This window comes from Bufo gargarizans, chromosome 2 (assembly GCF_014858855.1).
Source record: "Bufo gargarizans isolate SCDJY-AF-19 chromosome 2, ASM1485885v1, whole genome shotgun sequence".
Classification (NCBI taxonomy): Eukaryota; Metazoa; Chordata; class Amphibia; order Anura; family Bufonidae; genus Bufo; species Bufo gargarizans.
Window position 1 is genome coordinate 168600560 of NC_058081.1, and position 20831 is coordinate 168621390.

The 20831-nt window shown below is 40.3% G+C and overlaps 1 protein-coding gene across 1 annotated transcript in view; it reads right to left on the minus strand.

Moving 5' to 3' along the window:
• Positions 1-205: 205 nt before the first annotated feature.
• The window catches only part of PRTG (protogenin), a 110801-nt gene continuing 90175 nt past the window's right edge, over positions 206-20831 (minus strand). The window contains exons 12-20 of the mRNA XM_044277081.1: positions 16014-16109; positions 14630-14816; positions 14185-14312; positions 13459-13629; positions 8474-8656; positions 3984-4098; positions 1033-1198; positions 626-724; positions 206-535 (exon numbers count right to left, since the gene is read on the minus strand). Of these exons, the coding sequence (XP_044133016.1) occupies positions 206-535; positions 626-724; positions 1033-1198; positions 3984-4098; positions 8474-8656; positions 13459-13629; positions 14185-14312; positions 14630-14816; positions 16014-16109 (1475 nt within the window). The remainder of the gene's footprint in view (positions 536-625; positions 725-1032; positions 1199-3983; positions 4099-8473; positions 8657-13458; positions 13630-14184; positions 14313-14629; positions 14817-16013; positions 16110-20831) is intronic.

The window sequence follows — 20831 nt, forward strand, 5'->3', positions numbered from 1 at the left end:
ACCTTCAATGTCAATAGATTTACTCAGTGGAACGTTCTGCAGAAAAGTGATATATTTGATGGGAGAGACCAGATTTGACAAACATTTCTTTCTGTCATTGTCCTTCGAACAGACATCAATGGCTGGAATATCTGGCTTGAGGGAATTTTCTTCTTGAAATGTTCGGGGAATATGGATCATCTGACATATAGCAGAAATGAGCTCCTCAAGAACAGACAATGGAAGGATTTTCGTGTTTGTTTAAGGCAGGCTCCTTTTCACATTCCAGAACACTGAATGATTCAGCTGTGGATGGCGAGGTACTGATAACAGAGCAGAGGTGAATTTCATCAGTAGACTCGTGAGAATAGCGCCCAGAATCACTGGTTTCGTGGCTCTCTTCACTGTTCCCAGAATGCTCTGTGTCGGCTGTTATGCTATGTCGCATCTGGAAAGTGCCAGGATGACCAGGCGAAGTTGGAGACCCATCTTCTCCCCTCAGTACAGTTGTGCCGGGCTGATATAAACAAGCAGACCTAACTATTCTTCTTTTGGACTGTGTAATAAAAAAAATAAGGCATTATATTCAGATATATTCAGATAAACAGGAAAATGTTTATTTACCGCTGATATCAAAATTGCATACCTGTCCTGTATCCTCTTTAGAATTGTCCTTAAAAAACATCTTCTTTGTGTTTTTCTTTACAACTGGTCCATGACCATTAATGATAAGATCTGAACCACCCTAGAATAAAACAAGATATGTTTCACATAACTCCTAATATTAATCTTTGAGCAGACAGGGTCCAACCTGCAAATGACATGCATACTATAGACCAGAGGTCCACAACAAGTTGCTGAGAAGCCACGTGTGGCTTGTCATCCCCAACTTTGTTTCTTGCCATTGTGACCTTGAAGATCTCATTTATGACCATATGCTCTGATTACAGTACAACATCCACCAAAACGACACTGCATACAGTGCTTCAAAGCTATTAGCGTTAGACCGTGCTAAAAAATTGCTGCATTCTTTTTAAGAAATCAGACATTTACCTTTGTATCTAAGTAGTTATTTACTTGAACAGTAGGGATTAAGGGATCTTTATTTTCTTCCGTTTGATGTATGGCTTTGCTCTCTTGAGTCTCATGAGAAATTAAAGTAGCTGAACTGGGTATTCCATTGGTTCCTTGCTGAGCAATCTTTGCAATAGACGCTTTCCTGCAGGTCAGAAAGATACAATACCTCTTACTAGTGAAAGACCAGATTTTATGTGCGGACTACACCTAGACTTTTTGCAATACTTTAGATTTATTTCTATTATTGTGGCATGACAGCAGCAGGCACAAGATCATATACAAGTCACTTTACTGCTTTGGACTGCAGCTGTAGCTCCATAGTTAGAACCATTTAAAAGTGCTACAGAAAAGTAAACGTAGTTTTAATGGTATCTGGAGATCTGTCTCCGTACAGCATCAAAATGTATGGGCTCCAGCGAAGGAAATTCATTATATATAACTTGGGGATTTGATTTTTCAACTTGAAAACCGTAGTCGGCTTCAGTACCGATGTACCAGCTGGTACCGAAGCCAACTTCGGATTCCTTCAGAATCTCCGTACGGTATTCAAACGATGTTTGACCGAAATAACTTTGCTTCGCTCATTATTAATAGCCACCGCAGAGCTTTCCTTTCAGCTTTCAATAGACTCAAAAATAACAATAAATTTAAGGCTACTTTCACATTAGCGTTCGGGGCTCCGCTTGTGAGTTCCGTTTGAAGGCTCTCACAAGAGGCCCCGAACGCATCCGTACGGGCCCAATGCATTCTGAGTGGATGCGGATCCGCTCAGAATGCATCAGTCTGGCAGCGTTTGGCCTCCGCTCCGCTCAGCAGGCGGACACCTGAACGCTGCTTGCAACGTTAAGGTGTCCGTCTGGCCGTGTGGAGGCAAGCGGATCCGTCCAGACTTACAATGTACAATGCCTTTCAATGTAAAGTCTGGACGGATCCCATCGTCTGCATTATATGAGCGGATCCGTCTGTGCAGACCCCAGATGGATCCGCTCTGAACGCAAGTGTGAAAGTAGCCTTACTCTGTAAACCCTGCATTATGCCTTTGAGTTGGTTACCATCTAGAATATCAACCTAATTTGACATGAGGTTAAAATGGCTGATTAGATTAAAACACATAGGACATAGTGGGCAGATTTACCATTAAAATGCAAAATAAATGGCGTACATGCTGTGCACTGCATTTATAAAGTGTTATCGACACTTTTATAACCTTTTTACGCATAGTCCAACAATGCGGTGTGACTTAATGAAAGGGGAGTGGTTTCACTGGAAATGCGGTGTGATTTAAATGCACAATTGTGCGTCAAAAATGCTCCAAAATTTTGGCGCACTTTTTGATTAAAACTAAGCCAACTGATAGGTGGCATGAACTTAGACTAAACAGGTTAAAGATGCAACGGATTTATCATTTGGAATCAGCCACTGTTTAAGACTAGGGTACTTTCACACTAGCGTTTCTATTTTCCGGTATTGAGATCCGTCATAGGGTCTCAATACCGGATTTTTTTTTTCCATTTTGTCCCCATTCATTGTCAATGGGGAAAAAACGTAACTGAACAGAATGCTCCAAAATGCATTCTGGTTGCGTTCTCATACCGGAGAGCAAACCCATAACATTATGAGATGCGGATCCATCATGACCCCCAATGCAAGTCAAAGAGGACGGATCCGTTTAACACTATCTGACACAATAAAAAACAGATCAGTTCCCCATTGACTTTCAATGGCGTTCATGACAGATCCGTCTTCGCTATGATAATACAACTGGATCTGTTGTATTATCAGTAACGGAAACATTTTTGCTGAGCCCTGCCGGATCCAGCAAAAACGCTAGTGTGAAAGTAGCCTAAGTTTATAACATCTTACTTTTAGACAGCAGTAAATTTACCCAGTGTGTATATTTTCCTTTTTCAAACTGAGAAAAAAATAACACTAACCTAGAAAATAAATTACATTACAGATTTTAACCTAGGTACAAAGAGATTTTGGGACATTTGTAAACTTATGTATGGTAAAACAACTGCATCTATATTTACAATAAGGCTACTTTCACACTGGTGTTTTGGCTTTCCGTTTGTGGGATCCGTTCAGGGCTCTCACAAGCGGTCCAAAACGGATCAGTTTTGCCCTGATGCATTCTGAATGGAAAAGGATCTGCTCAGAATGCATCAGTTTGTCTTCGATCAGTCTCCGTTCCGCTTTGGAGGTGGACACCAAAATGCTGCCGGCAGCGTTTTGTTGTCCGTCTGATGAAACTGAGCCAAACTGATCCATCCTGGCACAGAATGTAAGTCAATGGGGACGGATCCGTTTTCACTAACACAATCTGGCACAATAGAAAACGGATCCGCCCTCCATTGACTTTCAATGGTGTTTAAGACGGATCAACATTGACTATGTTACAGATAAAACAAACTGATCCATTCTGAACGGATGCAGACGGTTGTATTATCTGAACGGATCCGTCTGTGCAGATCCATGACAGATCCGCACCAAACGAGAGTGTGAAAGTAGCCTATCCTATAATTGAAATGACACTTTATGTTACATGTTTAGGCAGCTATATTAGTGTAACATACTCTCAACAGAAGTTGAAGATGTTTTTTTATATCATATTGGAATATCTCGAAAATCATCAATTGCACATAAAAATGTTATTCTTAGAAGAACGTTAATAGCAGACTTCACTAACCAACAAAGATGTCCATTGCACAAAAAGCTTAAGAAGCCATATTAAGACAGTTGGTTTATTTCTGTATGTGATTTACTTTGTACTGTCACTGTTGGCTATAACGAGGTAAGCAGTGGAGCATGACCCTACAGCATACAAAATACTCATACATACAATCATTCATTCATTACACTGAAATGGGACAAGGCCATAAGATTCCATCCAAATAAAATTATTTTTCAATATTGCTCATACAAACCTGGCTTTGCTACGGTATATCAATATAAGCACACAAATGAGGATGCAAGTCAGCGCGATGCACACTCCCACAACAATCCCTGTCATTGATTTCTGGTCCAGGTGATAAAAGTAATCTGCAAGAAACAAATAAATTAAAAGCGTTAGGCCTCTTGCACATGAACGTGTGCGCCCCGTGGCCGTGCAGCGGGCCAAAATGCACTAACACAGACCGTGGGGCAGCCGCAGTGGACCAATTCACTTTAATGGGTCCGCAATCCGGTCATTCTGCAAAAAGATAGGACATGTTCTATCTTTTTGCGGAACGGAAGTACGGGACGAAACCCCACGGAAGCACTCCGTAGGGTTCTGTTCCGTGCTTCCGTTCCGCACCACTCCGCATCTCCAGATTTGCGGACTCATTGAAATGAATGGGTCCGCATCCATGATGCGGAATGCCCGCGGAACGGTGCCCGTGTATTGCGGATCCGCAAATGCGGTCCGCGATACGGCCACGGGGCGCACATGTTTGTGTGCAATAAAGCCTTAATCAAACAAAAGTAGAATTATAGTACTGTGCATCTCTACAGTGTCTATTACTTAGTTCAGAATCCCTGCAAATGCTGATGACAAAAATACTCCTGAAAATGTACTCCTAGGTTTCAAATAGTTTTATAGTACAGTATCTTAACATATGGAAGAACTGTAAGTTTTTCAAGTAAACTAAGACGAAGTAGAGATTCTCATCCATTCTGTTGTATTATAATATTAGACACAAAAATATGGACCAGAAATGATACTCAGTATGTAAATAACAGGAACGTGTGACATATTTTAAAATGTTAGAATATTCAGCTGCCCAGTGTTACCAAACAAAGGCTGGGTTTTCTCATTCAGGATTCTTGATGCAGTTTTGAAGCCAGAACCAGGAACAGATACAAAAAAGAAGACAGAGGCCCAAATTTACTAATGTGTCTGCACTGAAACTCTGTCTAAAAAGTGGTGCAAAATGGTGCATCTAGGGTTTCTACACTGTTTTCTGACATGCTCAACAAGGGGTGTTAATTAGCCAAAAATAGGCAGGACTTCATGGGAAAGGGGGCTCTGACTAAGGGTCCATTCACACATCCGTATGTGTTTTGCGGATCCACAAAACACGGACACCGGCAATGTGCGTTCCGCATTTTGCAGACTGCACATTGTCGGCACTATAATAGAAAATGCCTAATCTTGTCCGCAATTGCAGACAAGAATAGGACATGTTCTTGTAATTTCACTGATGTATAAGCAGGTATTATCTGATATTTCATGAATAGACGGAGGAACAAGAAGATTGGCCAACAAGTTTTCGAGTATTAGTATCCTCCTTTACATTTTTTCTGTTCCTCTGGCTTTAACCTTGTCTAGTACCTTGAGGTCCTGAAGTTTTTTGTATTAAATAAATTTGCCAATCCTACATAGTGGGAGATGATCTGGGGACATTTAATTTAAGGTTCCATATAATAACCGTAATCAGATAGTCTCTTACTATTGGGAGATCCTTATTGGATTTATCTAAGATTCTTTGAATTGTTGAGACACCAATATTATTGTAATCCTGTTATTAAGTTCTGATATGACTACGCTTTGTACTTAAATAATTTGTCTTAAGGTATAGGGTTAGGGAGACACTATTTGTCTGTGTTAGCAGACTGACCTTCAAGTTATTTTTAGGATTATCTACTTCACCAATAATCACCCTCACTTGGGGGTATTAGATTATTTGAATGTAAGGCCCCTTTCACACGGGCGAGTTTTCCGTGCGGGTGCGATGCGTGCGGTGAACGCATTGCACCCGCACTGAATCCTGACCCATTCATTTCTATGGGGCTGTGCACACGAGCGGTGATTTTCACGCATCACTTGTGCGTTGCGTGAAAATCGCAGCATGCTCCTCTTTGTGCGTTTTTCACGTAACGCAGGCCCTATAGAAATGAATGGGGTTGCGTGAAAATCGCATGCATCCGCAAGCAAGTGCGGATGCGGTGTGATTTTCACGCATGGGTTCTAGGTGACAGTCTATTCACTGTATTATTTTCCCTTATAACATGGTTATAAGGGAAAATAATAGCATTCTGAATACAGAATGCTTTGTATAATAGTGCTGGAGGGGTTAAAAATAATAAAAAAGTTAACTCACCTTCTCCTCTTGTTAGCGCAGATGCCGGTCTGTTCTTTATCTGTGGGCTAAAGGACCTTTGATGACGTCAGATCACATATAAAACTTACATTTACAAGAATAGGACATGTTCTATTTTTTCCAGTAACGGAATTGCGGACACGGAAGTGCGGATCCTCATTTCCGGATCCGGACAGCACATAGTGTGGCCCCATAGAAATTAATGGGTCCGCAATTCCGTTCCGCAAAAAGTGTGAATGTAGCCTAAGATTCACAATTTTGCACGAAAAATGCACCATAATTCTGGCATAAAAATTTGCCTTAAAATATGCCAACCAGTAGTTGGTATAGAGACAGAGAAAAGTGTCTAACCTGCACCACATTTATCATCCAGTCGGAGCCACTGTGTTAAATCTGGTGCAGGTCTAGCCGGCCTGTCTTAGCTTATGCCATCGATGTGACATCAGGGGAGAAAGCCTTGGGAGGTTAGGTGAGGAGCAAACAGTGGGGTTGGGCAGCAGGCTTGGGCACTGCCTAGCTGGGCATTCGGGGGCTATTTTTCATAGGAATAAAAGTGCTTTTCCTGGACGTGGCATAAACACCCAGATGACAGGTATGGCTATAATGCTTTTACAATGTTCTTATGGTCATTGCTGGTAGTTATATTAGTGAAATTTACAAGACAGACTCCCTTTAATAGAAGAGTATGGCAACAGTAGGAGAGAATGTGGAGTGACCATATGGGTGTGAGCATAGCAGGTCTAGCACAGGCAGAGGCAGCGTGATGAGGAGCATGAGATGAATGCTGCTGTATGGCTCAATGAGCTGTCGGTGGACCAGAGTGAGAGACTAGGGGATCCATGGTAATGCTGCACAAGTAAGCTCAAGTGTTGTCATTGGGAATGAAGTCAGTGAGTGGTGAGAAAGACAGCTGGTTAACATTTGGGAGCTATTGCTGGGTCAATGTAGACTGTGAAAGTGCCAGACCACAGTTTGAGAGTGAAAGACTGGCATCTCTGAGGCACAGGAAGAGGCCAGCAGAGTCAGTAGGCTGCTGTTGTAAACAGGCAGGGTGACAGTCCGTTTGAGTTCTTGCAAGCTAAGCCAAGTGATGGATATGAACTCCCTCCTTCCGAATCACAAAGTGAAGGTTCAATTGTTTACTATACTAAGTTCTACAAGCAAATGTTTACCACTTTTTAAGGTAAAATGATATGGTGGTTATTGTAGCTCTTACAAGATAAATTGAGCAGTCCACAAAGAGCCCTTTTCTAATAAGGACTTAGACTTGAATGTGATAGGTACATTGCATCCCAGGGACTGAACTGTTTTATATGCACATAGTATTGGGGGGAGGGGGGGGTGCACACAGAGCCCTCAAAGCCATGGGTAGTAGTAGGAATCTCTGAAAGGTAGTGGGGTAGCAGCGACAAGGACTCATGGAGGTTTGACCGACTGGTGGAACCCTATGAATGGCATATTGGCAGGAAATGATGTGACAGGGGGTAGCCTCCCAGAGACCCACAGTGACGCAACAGGGTTGGCATAACCAGCCGCTTTGGCAAAATCCAACCCTGGTGTGACCTCAGGCATACTGTGAGCTTCTTGGCCCCAGTCTAGGACCACTCTGAAAATTGTCAATCCACTTGTTGTGGTGTGAAAATAAAAATAATTGATTATCTGTAACAATCTGTGTGATTCCACCAATACTTCCCCAATATTTCTAGGACATTAGGTCTGGCTCAAACGTTCATGTTACACACAGCAAATCACTTTAAAACGATGCAAGAGGGAAACCTAGAAATTGGTCTGTTTCTTCTTTGCTGTATGTCATCTATTGCTTTGAGTTCAGATCACTATTCTACCCATAGGAACAAGACCAATCAAGCCAGAGCAGGAGCAGAAGTATTCTGCTGTGTAAATGTCGAGTTTAACAGTACCATAAATTATGGAAGAATACAAGGTTGCAAATAAAACATCTAAAAATTCTAAACAAAACCTGAAAAGTGTATAAAAATCAATAAGGCGTGGAATAAATTAGAAAGCTTTCCATTCACCACTGCTGATCTGTAACATGCAAATTCTGTGATGTACGATTTAGACTTCCACTTTCATCTACAAATAAATCACTGTCATTATTTGTTTATTTTAAGTTTATTACAATGACAGTGTATCACCTCCATACAGTAATTCGGAGGCAGTACGGTTCTTCTCAGTCTGTGGTTTTTTGTCTTTGCTGAACAGAGTAATGCTTTGCAGACACAAAGCCACAGATGGGTGTCTAAAAGAATTTACACTCTCAAGTAAATAATGAAACAGTTTCGCTTTGTTTACTGTAAGTATTCCAAACTGACCTTGACTGTTGGCAGAGTTTAACTGGTTAGACTTCATGCTGCTGCGCATGGTCTCCTTGGGTTGAACAGCCAGCTCCACTGTATTCGAGAATGGGCCTTCTCCTACTTCATTGGAAGCCGAGATCTTGACCAGATAGGTATTTCCAGGTATAAGATTTTCCAGCAGAGCCATAGTGATCGCCCCTGTGAATTAGCAGTTAGTTTAGCTTACATAGGTAATACAACCCCTTACAATTTATGCACAACCTTAACTACAAATGTACTTCATTGAGTATCTTAAAGAGGTCCATACTACTGGCATGAGCTCGTATAAATGAGAACAAAGCATTATGGAACTTTGCAATTGATACTACATATCTATGCAATCATAAAGTTGTATGCTAGTTTGATCTTTTTTGTTCTTTTCCCCCCCACATAAGACAGTTTTAAAGGTGCCCATACACCATCAATAGATTTCGGCCAAACAGCTAATTCTCTTGACTCCTGCATACACATACATGATCAGTTCAGCCAGTCACCATGTATGCAATGTAATCTGGCAGCAGCATGCTATAGAGTAATAGGAGCTGGGCAAATGTACATATTGTTTTGTGTAAAAAGATTCAGCATAACTTGTATTTTATTCATTTAAATTGCTGCTCATACTGGGCTGTGAAGTCTAGGAGACGGTCCTATCAGTGACTGACAGCTGTCTGTATACACAGTCATTGAGGTAATGCTGTAATCACTGATAGGACCGTCTCCTTGACTTTAAAGACTAGAATGAATTTAAATGAATGAAATACAGGTTATACTGAATCTTTTCCCACAAAACTATATATTAATCTGCTCCTCAACTCCTGCTCTATAAAATGTTGCCTACAGATCTGACACCACTTACAACATGACAGGTTCTCTTTAACCCCTTCCCGACATATGACGTAATAGTATGTCATGACGTCAAGTGACTTGCCGCTTTTTGACGTACTATTACGTCATGGTGATCGGGCGGGCACAGGAGAGATGTGCGCCCGATCACTGCAGAGGCCTGGCAGTCCCTAATAGCTGGGCCACTACTGTATCCACCGGCATCGCTGTAAAAGTTGATGCCGGTGGATTAACCCCTTCTATGCCGCGGTCAGCCGGTGAATTAACCCATTCTATGCCGCGGAGTGCGGCATAGAAGGCGCATGCGGCGGTTGAGGGAGCCTATCGGGTCCCCGCGCTGCTGTGGCGGGGAACCGATGGGTGACAAGGCAGCACAATGCCTTGCACGGCATCAGGACCTGCCTTCTACGGGGGCCGAGGAGATCCAGCCTCAGGCTGGGTCTCCTAGGCAACCTGTTAGTATATTATTCAGTGTAATACACTAACAGGCAATGCATTACAATACAGATGTATTGTAATGCATTGCAGAGGGGATCAGACCCTCAAAAGTTAAAGTCCCAGAGTGGGACAGAAATAATATTTTTTTTTTCTAAATCAAAAAAGGTGTTTTTAATAAAAAAAAAAAAAGTTTGAAGTAAAAGCTTCTAAAATTCTAAGCCTTCTAACGTCCTAAAAAAATTAAATGACATTTACAAAATTATGCCAACATAAAGTAGACATATGGGGAATGTTAAGTAATAAATATTTTATGAGGTATCACTTTCTGTTTTAAAAGAAATTTAAATTTTGAAAATTGCACATTTTTCAAAACTTTTGGTAAATCTGGGATTTTTTCATGAATAAAGGTGAACTATATTGACTCAAATTTGTGACTATCATAAAGTACAATGTGTTACGAGAAAACAATCTCAGAATGGCTTGGATAAGTAAAAGCGTTCCAAAGTTATTACCACATAAAGTGACATATGTCAGATTTGCACCAAATGGCCTGGGCAGGAGGGCGAAAACTGGCCCGGGGTAGAAGGGGTTAAAGAGATATTCCAGTTTTTATTTATTTATTAATGTGTTTATATAATAGGAAATCATACAATGTTCTAATATGGCCTCATGCACACAACCGTTGTTTTGGTCCGCATCTGAGCCGCAGGCTCCGCTCTGTTCCGTGGTGCGCAAAAAATATATAACCTGTCCTATTCTTGTCCGTTTCGCGGACAAGAAAAGGCAGTTATATCAATGGCTGTCTGCGCCATTCCGCAAATTGCGGAACGCACACGGACGCCATCCGTGTTTTGCGGATCCGCAATTTGCGAACTGCAAAACACACAACGGTCGTGTGCATAAGGGCCTATACATGTATTTAAATTCTGCATACATACCTTTTTATATCAGGCAGTTGACTCCTATATGCAGTAGAATGGTATAACCCATGTATCAGTCCTGTATAATACATTCATGGCCTAACTGACATTCAGTAAGCAACACTGTTACAGTGTGGGTCGGCACACAGGACACATACATGTGATAATTAAATAGGACTAGTGTTGAAATACAGATTTTATTGTGGTTACTACAGTAACTAAATTACTGTGTGTATTCACATGTCCGACTGACTCTGGGTGATGTAAAATGGCTGCCTGTCTCTAGGTGATCTTAATATGTTGTTATTAAAGCATAGTGTTTAAAAAACAACAACACACATATCTACTTATACACAGGCACTGACAGACATGATGAGATACTGCTGCAGGTAGTAATACTGCATATACTGTATATGTTCTGCTCCTCAATACACTACTATTCACCTGTTAGCTATCTAGGCAGTAAACTGAAAGCCAGGTCACATGATACTTATGAGCGTCACATGACGGTTCACATGACTGATGCCATGTGTAGTCCTATCAAGCTCTCTTATAGATGCATTTTACAGGACTATAATGGGTTTTACCATTTTTTTTCATTAGGGAAAGGCTACTGTATGGAAATAATAAAGGTCTGCAAGCTAAATTTTAAATTAATGTATATTAGAAAATTGTTAAACAGCCTATTCTCTACATAATTAATTGTAATAATTAAAAGCAGAATACCTTAAATCATTAATCGTTAAATACTGAATGTGCATATATGAACAAAAAATGTCAGAAGTACAGAATCCTTTTGAATGTTATAATGAATGATCTTGGTAAAACTACAATTGTGAAATTAATTGGATGAATTAGTATGATCATCATTAATAGACTGCACATTATTGGCAGCCACTAAAATCAGGTGACCCCTGGCACTGGTCAATAATTAGCTTGTTCTCTGTCCTGATCGTTTTTTATTCAAGAACTAATGTTTGCCTAACAATAAAGATAGGTCGCACACACTACAGGTTTGTATTATTCTACAGGGCCAAAGGTTGACACATTCCCAAGAGCTGCTCACAAACTTCCCACAATCATGTAAATGTTTGAAGACACTCACAAGCTATTGAGAATTACAGCAGTTAACACCATGCAGGCCGCACAGGCTCAAGCTTACTAAAGACAGGCTGATCTCTTGCTGGTTTGAACACAAGGAATGAGCAGGTTACAATACAACCTGTTTTACTTTTGTAACCCCTTAGAGCAGACATTAGTAGGAAAGTAAACCAGGCCTAGATAAAATCTACTTCATTTTGCCTCATTTTCAGGGGCGCATCTAGCTTTTCTGCTGCCCGAGGTGAAAACTGAAACAGCGCCCCCCCTCCCCAATAGCAATTTCTTAACCTAACCACTTCCCTTCAGCCCATGGCCATTCGGCTGCCCCCCCCCCCCCTTCCCCTACCTGGTGCTGCCTGAGGCGATCGCCTCACCTGGCCTCATTGGTAGTGCACCCCTGCTCATTTTCTAAACAGTCAGAAAAACACACAATTCTTTAATAAATATACACAGGCTCGGACTGGCCCACAAGGGTACAGGTGAATCCCCCGGTGGGCCCCTAGTTTCCCATCCCCTGCACAAGTAGCACATAACACAGTACACTCATTGCACTACATATATATATATATATATGTAATGTACAGTACCTCAACCTGCCTATGTTCATATACAAAACTTATAGATTATTAAAGAAACTCCCCAGTTTATTGTTATAGACACGATCAGAGCTGAGATGACTTCTAGCTATAGAGGAAAGCTACCAGTGTCCTCTTCTCACCAGGACCTACCTGCTCAAAGTTGCTGCAGGGACCCCCCATATTCAGTCATCTGGTAGCATCTTGCTGCTGTGTGAGCAGTTAATATTTGAATGTATCCAAAATAAATTTTAATGGTGGGCCCTAAGCACCCCAGTCCGACACTAAATATACACACCTTACACAAAGAGTACATTTTCACTTTGGACTTTTATCATGTGTGCAGCATTCAGCACTATATTTCAAAGACATCTTAGTGGAACCTAATGAACTGCAGTGAAAAGTCAATGGGGACCGCTTCCATAAGATGGGGACTGTCCAGAGAACTCCCCATGTTACGAGGTGCTAGCTGAGCGTGGCTCTCTTTGTAGCAGCTGTGTCTTGTCCTTTGTGACATAACCTTTGCGATAGAGTTATAAAGCTGTCAAGGTTCTGGATACTTCACAGACTTTCACACTATAAAACACTGATCAAATACTAGTAAAGAGACGGCAAGTCTGATTGACTCTCAGTGAAGTCAGATTTAAGGTTACCATGCATAACTTTTAAATGAAAAAAGACGCATGTGTGCAAACCTCCAGAGTGTTTCAGTCCACAGGAGTCCATTAATTCATTAATGAATTCACCGATCCAGCATTAATGGCTCTTAATGACCTCACATCCTAATGATTTCAAGACCAAAAGCCAGGGAAAGTAGCAAAGTAATAAATATTTAATAATTGGTGTAATAAAGCCTCTTACTAATGAGGTGTTATATATGCTCCCATTCACCGTGTCAAAGCAGAAAATGAGCTATGGTGAATCTCAATGCTAAATCTGGAGTATAGCTGTCTTTTTTTCCTTAATGCTATTGCTAAGAATACATGGACATACTGCTGCTGGCCTCAGCAAAAGGAGCAAGACCCAGGCATGTATATAAAATATCATTAGTACAGATACAAGAAGAAAGCAGCAAGTAAATTACCTTCTCTGTGCATAATCTGCCACTGGTTAGCAGCCCAGTCTCTTCTAGAAGCATATAATATTGTATAACGGGTAATAGTTGACTCCAGGTCCTCAGGAGACTTCCAGGAGACCAAAGCAGTGTTTTCTTCAATCAGTGTCACCTTGATACCCACAGGCGGGCTATTTGGAGCTACATGAAAATAAAAGCATAAATCGCAACATGGGTATAGTTATCAACAGCTCACAGTTTTCTACAGACAACATCGGGACGTTCCCATACGAGTCAAAGATAAAGATTACTCAAAATGCGTAAACGTAAAACAAATACTAAAGACGGGCACATTTCACATATGGGTCCATCTATGTTGACCTTTACATATTAATATATATTACCCTGTAAAAACCTCTTACTGAGAGTACTAGGGAAGCAATGGAAAAGGCTGTGTCTGCTGACCTATGCTATGTCTGAGGCCTGTGATAGATTTGCATTGCAACAGCCTGCTATCCTATTATCATTAATGAAAGGTAAAATGACAAATATTCTGTGCAATTCCAGTGAAAGAGCTTCTTTACCCCTTACACAAGTAAATCTCTTGATCCTCATATCACACAACAGTGTTCAGCTTGTATACTTAAAATAACTGCTCTATGTCAATGTAGCCAGCAGCCAAAGGAGTCACACTTTTACAAGGCCTGTGGGACTATTCAATACGCTCTAAACGTAAATGGCTTTCATAATTCATACCTTCTGGAAGTGTGGAATGGTAAACCACAGGGCTCCAGGGACTAGACAACTGGTCTACATGCAGCCTCACAGCAAACTCATACTTGGTATTTGCTTCAAGATCTTGGACTAAAATATGAGGCTGAGACCTGTGGAAAGGAAAAAGAACAGAATACATATGGTTATAGCTGGAGATGATGTGGGAAATCACATTACCAGCCTGTATGTACAATGTGTGTGCATTACTTCATGAACTGTCATGCAGAAACCATACTGGAGAGTCTAACTCTTCAGCAGGCGATATCAGGCAGATATTATATGACAAATCTAAGATACCATTATATACTGTAGCATAAAGGTTGTATTGCTAAATATTAAGGCGGTACACCATTTCCTCCATGTAGTTATAGACGTAACAGAACCTACTGGAAGCAGGTTACATAGACAATCTCAATGCTTTACTTACGTTTGGAGATAAAGAACTAAAGAAGCATTCTGCAGGCCCACTGGATTGCAGCGCACAGTATAATTAATAGCTTGTCCAGAGGAAAATGCAGGTCGCCCCCAGTATAGGTAGATGGAAGAAGAGCTGTTTGCTTCGGCATAGAGATGATGAGGGGGAGGAGGAGGGGGAACTATTTGATCAGGCACAGCTGTTGGAGAACAAACATACAACATTATTTTTGCTTTAGATATAAGAAAACAACCAAATTGGAAATTTTGAAATGCTATAAACCCCCTTTCACCACAAGAGGATTCTGAATTCCATTGTTGAATTTTGTGAAATTGTCAAATTCTTTCTAATTGCGTAATGCCTGTTAATAAGATGATTTATGTACACATTGCTACCATCTTCTCCACCTATCCAATGTCAAAAAGAATAATACATCGCCTAGTAGTCGTGAGGAGTCTTATAGGCCAGTCACTGTTCTTCTGGAATTCTGGGAAGAAGGGATGCAAATGAGCTCTTATCAAGCTCTGCCTCTAATGCCACCAGATGTAAGGTAGCTATCCTATAAGTCAACGTTCAACCTTTTAAAGAGGCCTTCAGGCATGCCTTGGACAATAAGTAAGCCAGCACCTCAACTGCAGACAGCTTTTCGAGGAGATTGCCACTCATCAGTAAAGAGCAGAGAGTACTGGTTTAACTGGGTAAGAGGCCTCTGTCAGGATTTGGGGGGCACTATTATTTAGAGCACCTATTAGGTGTGAGGAGTCTTATAGGACAGGCCTCTAGATTCTGGGAGGAAAACATGCAAATTAGCTCTCTTTAAAAAAAAATAAAAAAAATCTTTCCTAGTACTGTTGAGGCTAGGTAAAAGCTAGAATAACTAACTAATAATAAGTATAAAAAAAAACACTGTGACAAATGTAAAAATGTTACAGCAATACAAAGAAGTGGTACATGATCTTTCATTCCAATAACTGTTCAAAGGAACAGGGAACATTCATGTGAAGCAAAGAGATTTTAGGAGCTACTTACAGTTAGAGAATTCTGAACTATGGAATGGATGTATAATTGATCCGAGAAAGGTTGAACTTGATGGCACGTATCTTTTTTTAACCTAAGTAGTTATGTAATATTTTTAGTGTAGATTTTAAGGCCATCCAAAAATGATGCCAAAAAAGATTTATGTCAGACAGAAGCATTTGCTACCAGATATGTGCCCATTATTTGCTAAATTCTTGGTACCATTCTCCAGTACCAGTGTTTCACATAACCTTCTCTTAGATGCTGCCTTCTAACACTAGCTGCTGATGGAGTAATATACTGCTTTGTAATAAAAATATACAGCCCATTAAATGGCTGCCACTAAAGAGTCATGATGACAAATAATTAAGTTACTTACAAACACAAACCGGTGTGCTGACTGTTTGGTCTGCTTGATACCCTTCATCCAAATTGTTATAAGCAAGTAACCTCACGTGGTACTTTTTTCTGGGATCTGAGGATTAAACAAATACAACATAAGTATAGAGAACTGAAGTTATGGAAGACAATAAACATACCCATTTGAAACATATTTCTACGACTGCAGTAATTCTATTAATAAAAAATAGACAGTTTTTTAATAAGAACTTAAAGTGGCTGTCCACTTTTTTTATACCAATAACCTATCCTCAAAAATCTAACACACCATACTCCACCGGGAGCAGCTCCTATGTTGGAAGTAGGAGTTGGAACTGCACATTCCATTGATTGTGTAATAGATGGAGTTGGTTACTATAGTGTTGCTTCCATTCACTTCTGCTCCCCAAAATCTGATACTGATGGCTTATCCTGAGGATAGGCCACCAACATAAGAGAAGTAGACAACCCTTCAAGCTCTATAATACCACAAAAATTGTATTTGTCTTCTGCTATAAGGTTTTATTTTGTTTTGAGGGAAATAATTTGGAGCTGCTTACTGGTTTCAAATATGGACATAAACAAGATGGTGAATGAATTGATTATGGGTTTGCATAGAATCTGTGGGGAAACAAATATGAGGCAAAGAGAGATATGGTTCAAGCCCATTTGGGTGCGTCTGAATGAGGCCTAAGGGTCAGGAAAATCTGCGCTGATTCTGCCCCAAGATAGGGCATGCGGCTTCTTCTGTACACGTGCAAAAAAGAAGCAAGTGCTGTTTACAGACTTTTTTTTACGTGTTTTACATGCATAAAACGCATCAAAAAAACGTGCAAAAATCAGACGTGTGAACTGACCCTTAGACTGTAAAACAGCTAACCATGGGAAACAGATTACTAGGTTTATATAAGCGATTACACATTCATATTCTCGGCAACACAATCACACTCAATCATGCCATTGGCAAGATGATATATCACGAAGGCAGACATTTCTTTACACGCAGTCACAGCTGATGAACTCACTTTGCTACTCATAGTCCGTGTGAGGAAACCGAGAATTAATCATGCTGCCTCGAACATTCATATGGAGAATTCTTAGCCCACACCAAGCCCATAGTGTGGAGAAACATGTTTTCTTAACCTTTTGATGTCCATTTATCAGCACTTCTGTTATCTTTCCACACAACTGCATGACATATAACATACCCAGTTATTGTTACGTCCCTGTATCAGTCCAACCTCCCCCATATAATTCCAACCTCCCATGGAGATCCCTGCAGATCCAGTGCTTCAGCATTCTGGTATAATCATTCTGCGTATTTGTGGTGTCTGTCAATATCTCCCAGGTTGTTAATTCTCAGTGATCAGCTACATAGGAAGTCAATCTGATCAATCATTCTATTTAACTGGACAATTACGGTAGTTATAGTTGGATGATCAGAACAATAAGAAATAATGAATTTATGTTCAATCAGAACAGTCACATCTATTGACAGCTTTAATGGGTTGCTAAAGGTGGGCAATAGTTTCATCACTCTTCAGATTTTTCACAGAGCCAACTTGAAGACACAGATTAACGTTCGGCAAATCCTGCAAACAGGGAATGGGAACCCAGTTGTGCTGTTTCAATGTCTATACCATGCTGCACAGCAGTGCACCTCCGGGCTCCCTGTAAAATCAATCCTTATTTATAAGTTCCAGTTGAGTGGCTCATCATTACCACAGGTTTAATCATGGTATCTCTGAAACCTGGAGACAACCAGGGTCCTACTTATCTGAAGCCCCCTGCGTACATAGCATTGATAGAAAAGTGTAAAGGGTTCATTGCTTGGGTTTCTGGACTCTTCTCTCAACAAACAGCTTACTTCATATTGAGGATGACAGCTGAAGGTAATTGAAGAGCATACCAAATGCCTCACTTTTCTTTTAAAAATCTCCCCTGGGGTAAGTAACAGTCAATCAGCACGAGATGGAAAATGACAGACATGATTAATATTAGCAGCAATGCTCTTCAAAATGCCTCCTCATCCTGGGGAGTTTTAATTGGCTAAAGGAAATCTTCGGGGCAGAGACTTACAAAAACGAAAAAAGTAATAATAACAAAAATGCAAGCTGTGTGCAGACATTTCATTATCTATATCTGAAAAACATGTTTATAAAGAAATTGCTTATCAGATTCTGAAGGGAAGACAAGAAACCCATAGGTACATACCTACCACTAGATGTCACTGCAAACACACTGGTCAATAGACATTCAGGCTGGTGTTCAGTAATGATGCTTATGGTGAGAGGGAGTATATTTGGGTGTCAATTACACTATTAAAGCTCATAACTTTACTAACATTTGTAGACGCTTTTCACAGGGACTCAAAGCGCAGAGATACTTGAGGGGCTAAGGTGATTCCTAGGAAGTCAGTGGCTGCCTTTAGCTGCTAAACCCCAACACAAAACGCACACTAGGGCCAATTTCATAGGAAGCCAAAATAGACAGTTTCTTGCTCTTGAGAGTCAGTGAATATAAGATGCTTGCTGCCATGCTGGGACAAAGCCATTAGCAATGCTGTAAAGTTAATGCCGCTCTTGTAATTCTTAAGTCCAAGAACCTCTGCAAGCAGAAAACCCATTTTTAATTGTATGGATCACTGTTCAATAACCGCTGGAATCAAGGATGTTCTACATCAATTTATATTTATATCTAATTTACTGGACCAATTCTGCATTCATAAAGCGAAGTGCTTTCAAGCAGACTGGAAGTGTATACAATTCACTTCAGCTCTATAAAGATCTACAATGCCTTGGGATAGAGTCATAAATAATTATGCATCTAATCCATAATTCACATCATTCAAAAATGTATTTTCTTTACTTCTCTTCCTATTTCTAGGAAAAAGCAGACAGTGAAAAATATAAAGCTTGCTTCATTTCCAAGTACTCTGGTCTTGCAGAGCAAATAGCAGTGAAGACTCTTTCATAATGATGCCCATTTGCTAGATAAATCTAGCAAATCTAATGGACTGGACTGCTAATGTATTATCTTTCACTGGCACTTCTTCACACTGTAATGTGAACCAAGCTACGACTAAATATTTCATGTGGACCTTTATCTCTAGTGGCCTAGGGGAAGCTGGAATGTCCCAGCTACGACTTTTAACATAAATGAAATAGGATACTTGATTTCACTTCTGATATGTAGTTAAAGTTCTGAAGAAGAACAAGGTAGAATGATGGCTCCATACTGACCCAATGTAGCAAATCAAGACCTAAAAGGTCTCTATGGAGAATACAAGTTGTACAGTAATACTATAAAATTCAGTGGTCAAATACAGGACTTCTTTTTCCTAAAGTGTTTTCCTAAAAAGAATTACTTTTCATTCTAGAAAATGGGTCACTGGACACTAACCTTGAGTATATATCTAGTTTCTTTAAATGTATGGATTCATAATTTCTACTTAATTGCTGAACTCTAAGTTGAAGAGTTGACCTGAGGTGCTAAGGTTAGACGGATGGTGTGGTCAAATGTACATTTTTTACAAGCTCTTTTGTATTGTGCAGTTTTTTGTATGTCTTACCAACTCATTGTTCTCCAAGAGTCCGGCTGGGAAGCTCATGGTCCCGATTTCTAGGTTGAATGCACTGCCTTCAAGACCAACCCCTCAAAACAATAAAGTCTACATCATCATTCAGCCAAAGGGGGCAGCAGTATGGGCCAGTGTGACATCTGGGTCAAGACCTTTGCCATAAAACCTGGGGTTGACCAAAGTGTGCTTGGAGCAATTGATGCGCAGAGCAACTGATACAGGGGGATGGGTGGGAAAAGTGAAACTCTGCAGGCACCAAAATGTAAATGATAAAAAAAACAAAAACAAAGAAAGACAACAGATGTAGCAGTCTCGGAAATTAGATAACAGACACAGCAATAAGAAGTCTGCATAGTATTATTTCCCTATGTTAATAGTGGCAAAAAAAGTCTCTAGGAAATAGCCATGCTTTCTGTGTCCACTGCAACCTTTATTACCCATAAGGGCCCATTTGACACATGTTCTGCCCGATAAAGAAACTACGTTCCAAGTGCTTCATCTACTAACAACATGGAATAAAAGAGAAATCTGCTGGGCCTAAGCATTTATATGAATTTATATGACCATGTCCTGTTAGGCAAGCGGTAATTATCACACCTCTCTAGCCCACATTTAACCTCTCCAGTGCCAGAGGGGAATCTCATGCAGAACAGATCAATGCATTTATTTTCAGGTTGGCTCTTGTAATAAGGAGTAGTGTCTAGAGGTTGATCTAATATACTGTGCAAGCCTGGGGCATTGTAAGGTGCAAATACAAAGAAACAGGATGTATTATTTTTCTGATTTAGTGGCATAATCCGACTTCCAATACACCATCAATCCAATGCCATAATATTCAGGGAGGTCAAATGCAGGATACAAATGTCTATTATCTGAAGCACATTTATACTGTGCTATTAAAAGCTAAAATGGCTAGTCCATAAAACGATCAGTGTATGAATACTATGGCTCATATGGCAACTCTTCACTTTCCCTACAGGCTTATGAACAATGTATTCTTCTTCTAGTCTACATACTGTACAAGGTATATCTCTTAAATAGTTTGCCTCATCATTACTTCCACTTTTTGGAGTGAAGCAATTCATTTTTAGACAACCCATGTAGTATCGACATATGGAGAGGGGCTGTTCTTGTCAGACAGCCACTTTACCATTCTGATGACATACAAGTGTATTGTCTAGTGTAATGAAATACCTACACTTTTTTACACCATTAATGTTATATGATGTGCATTACCCT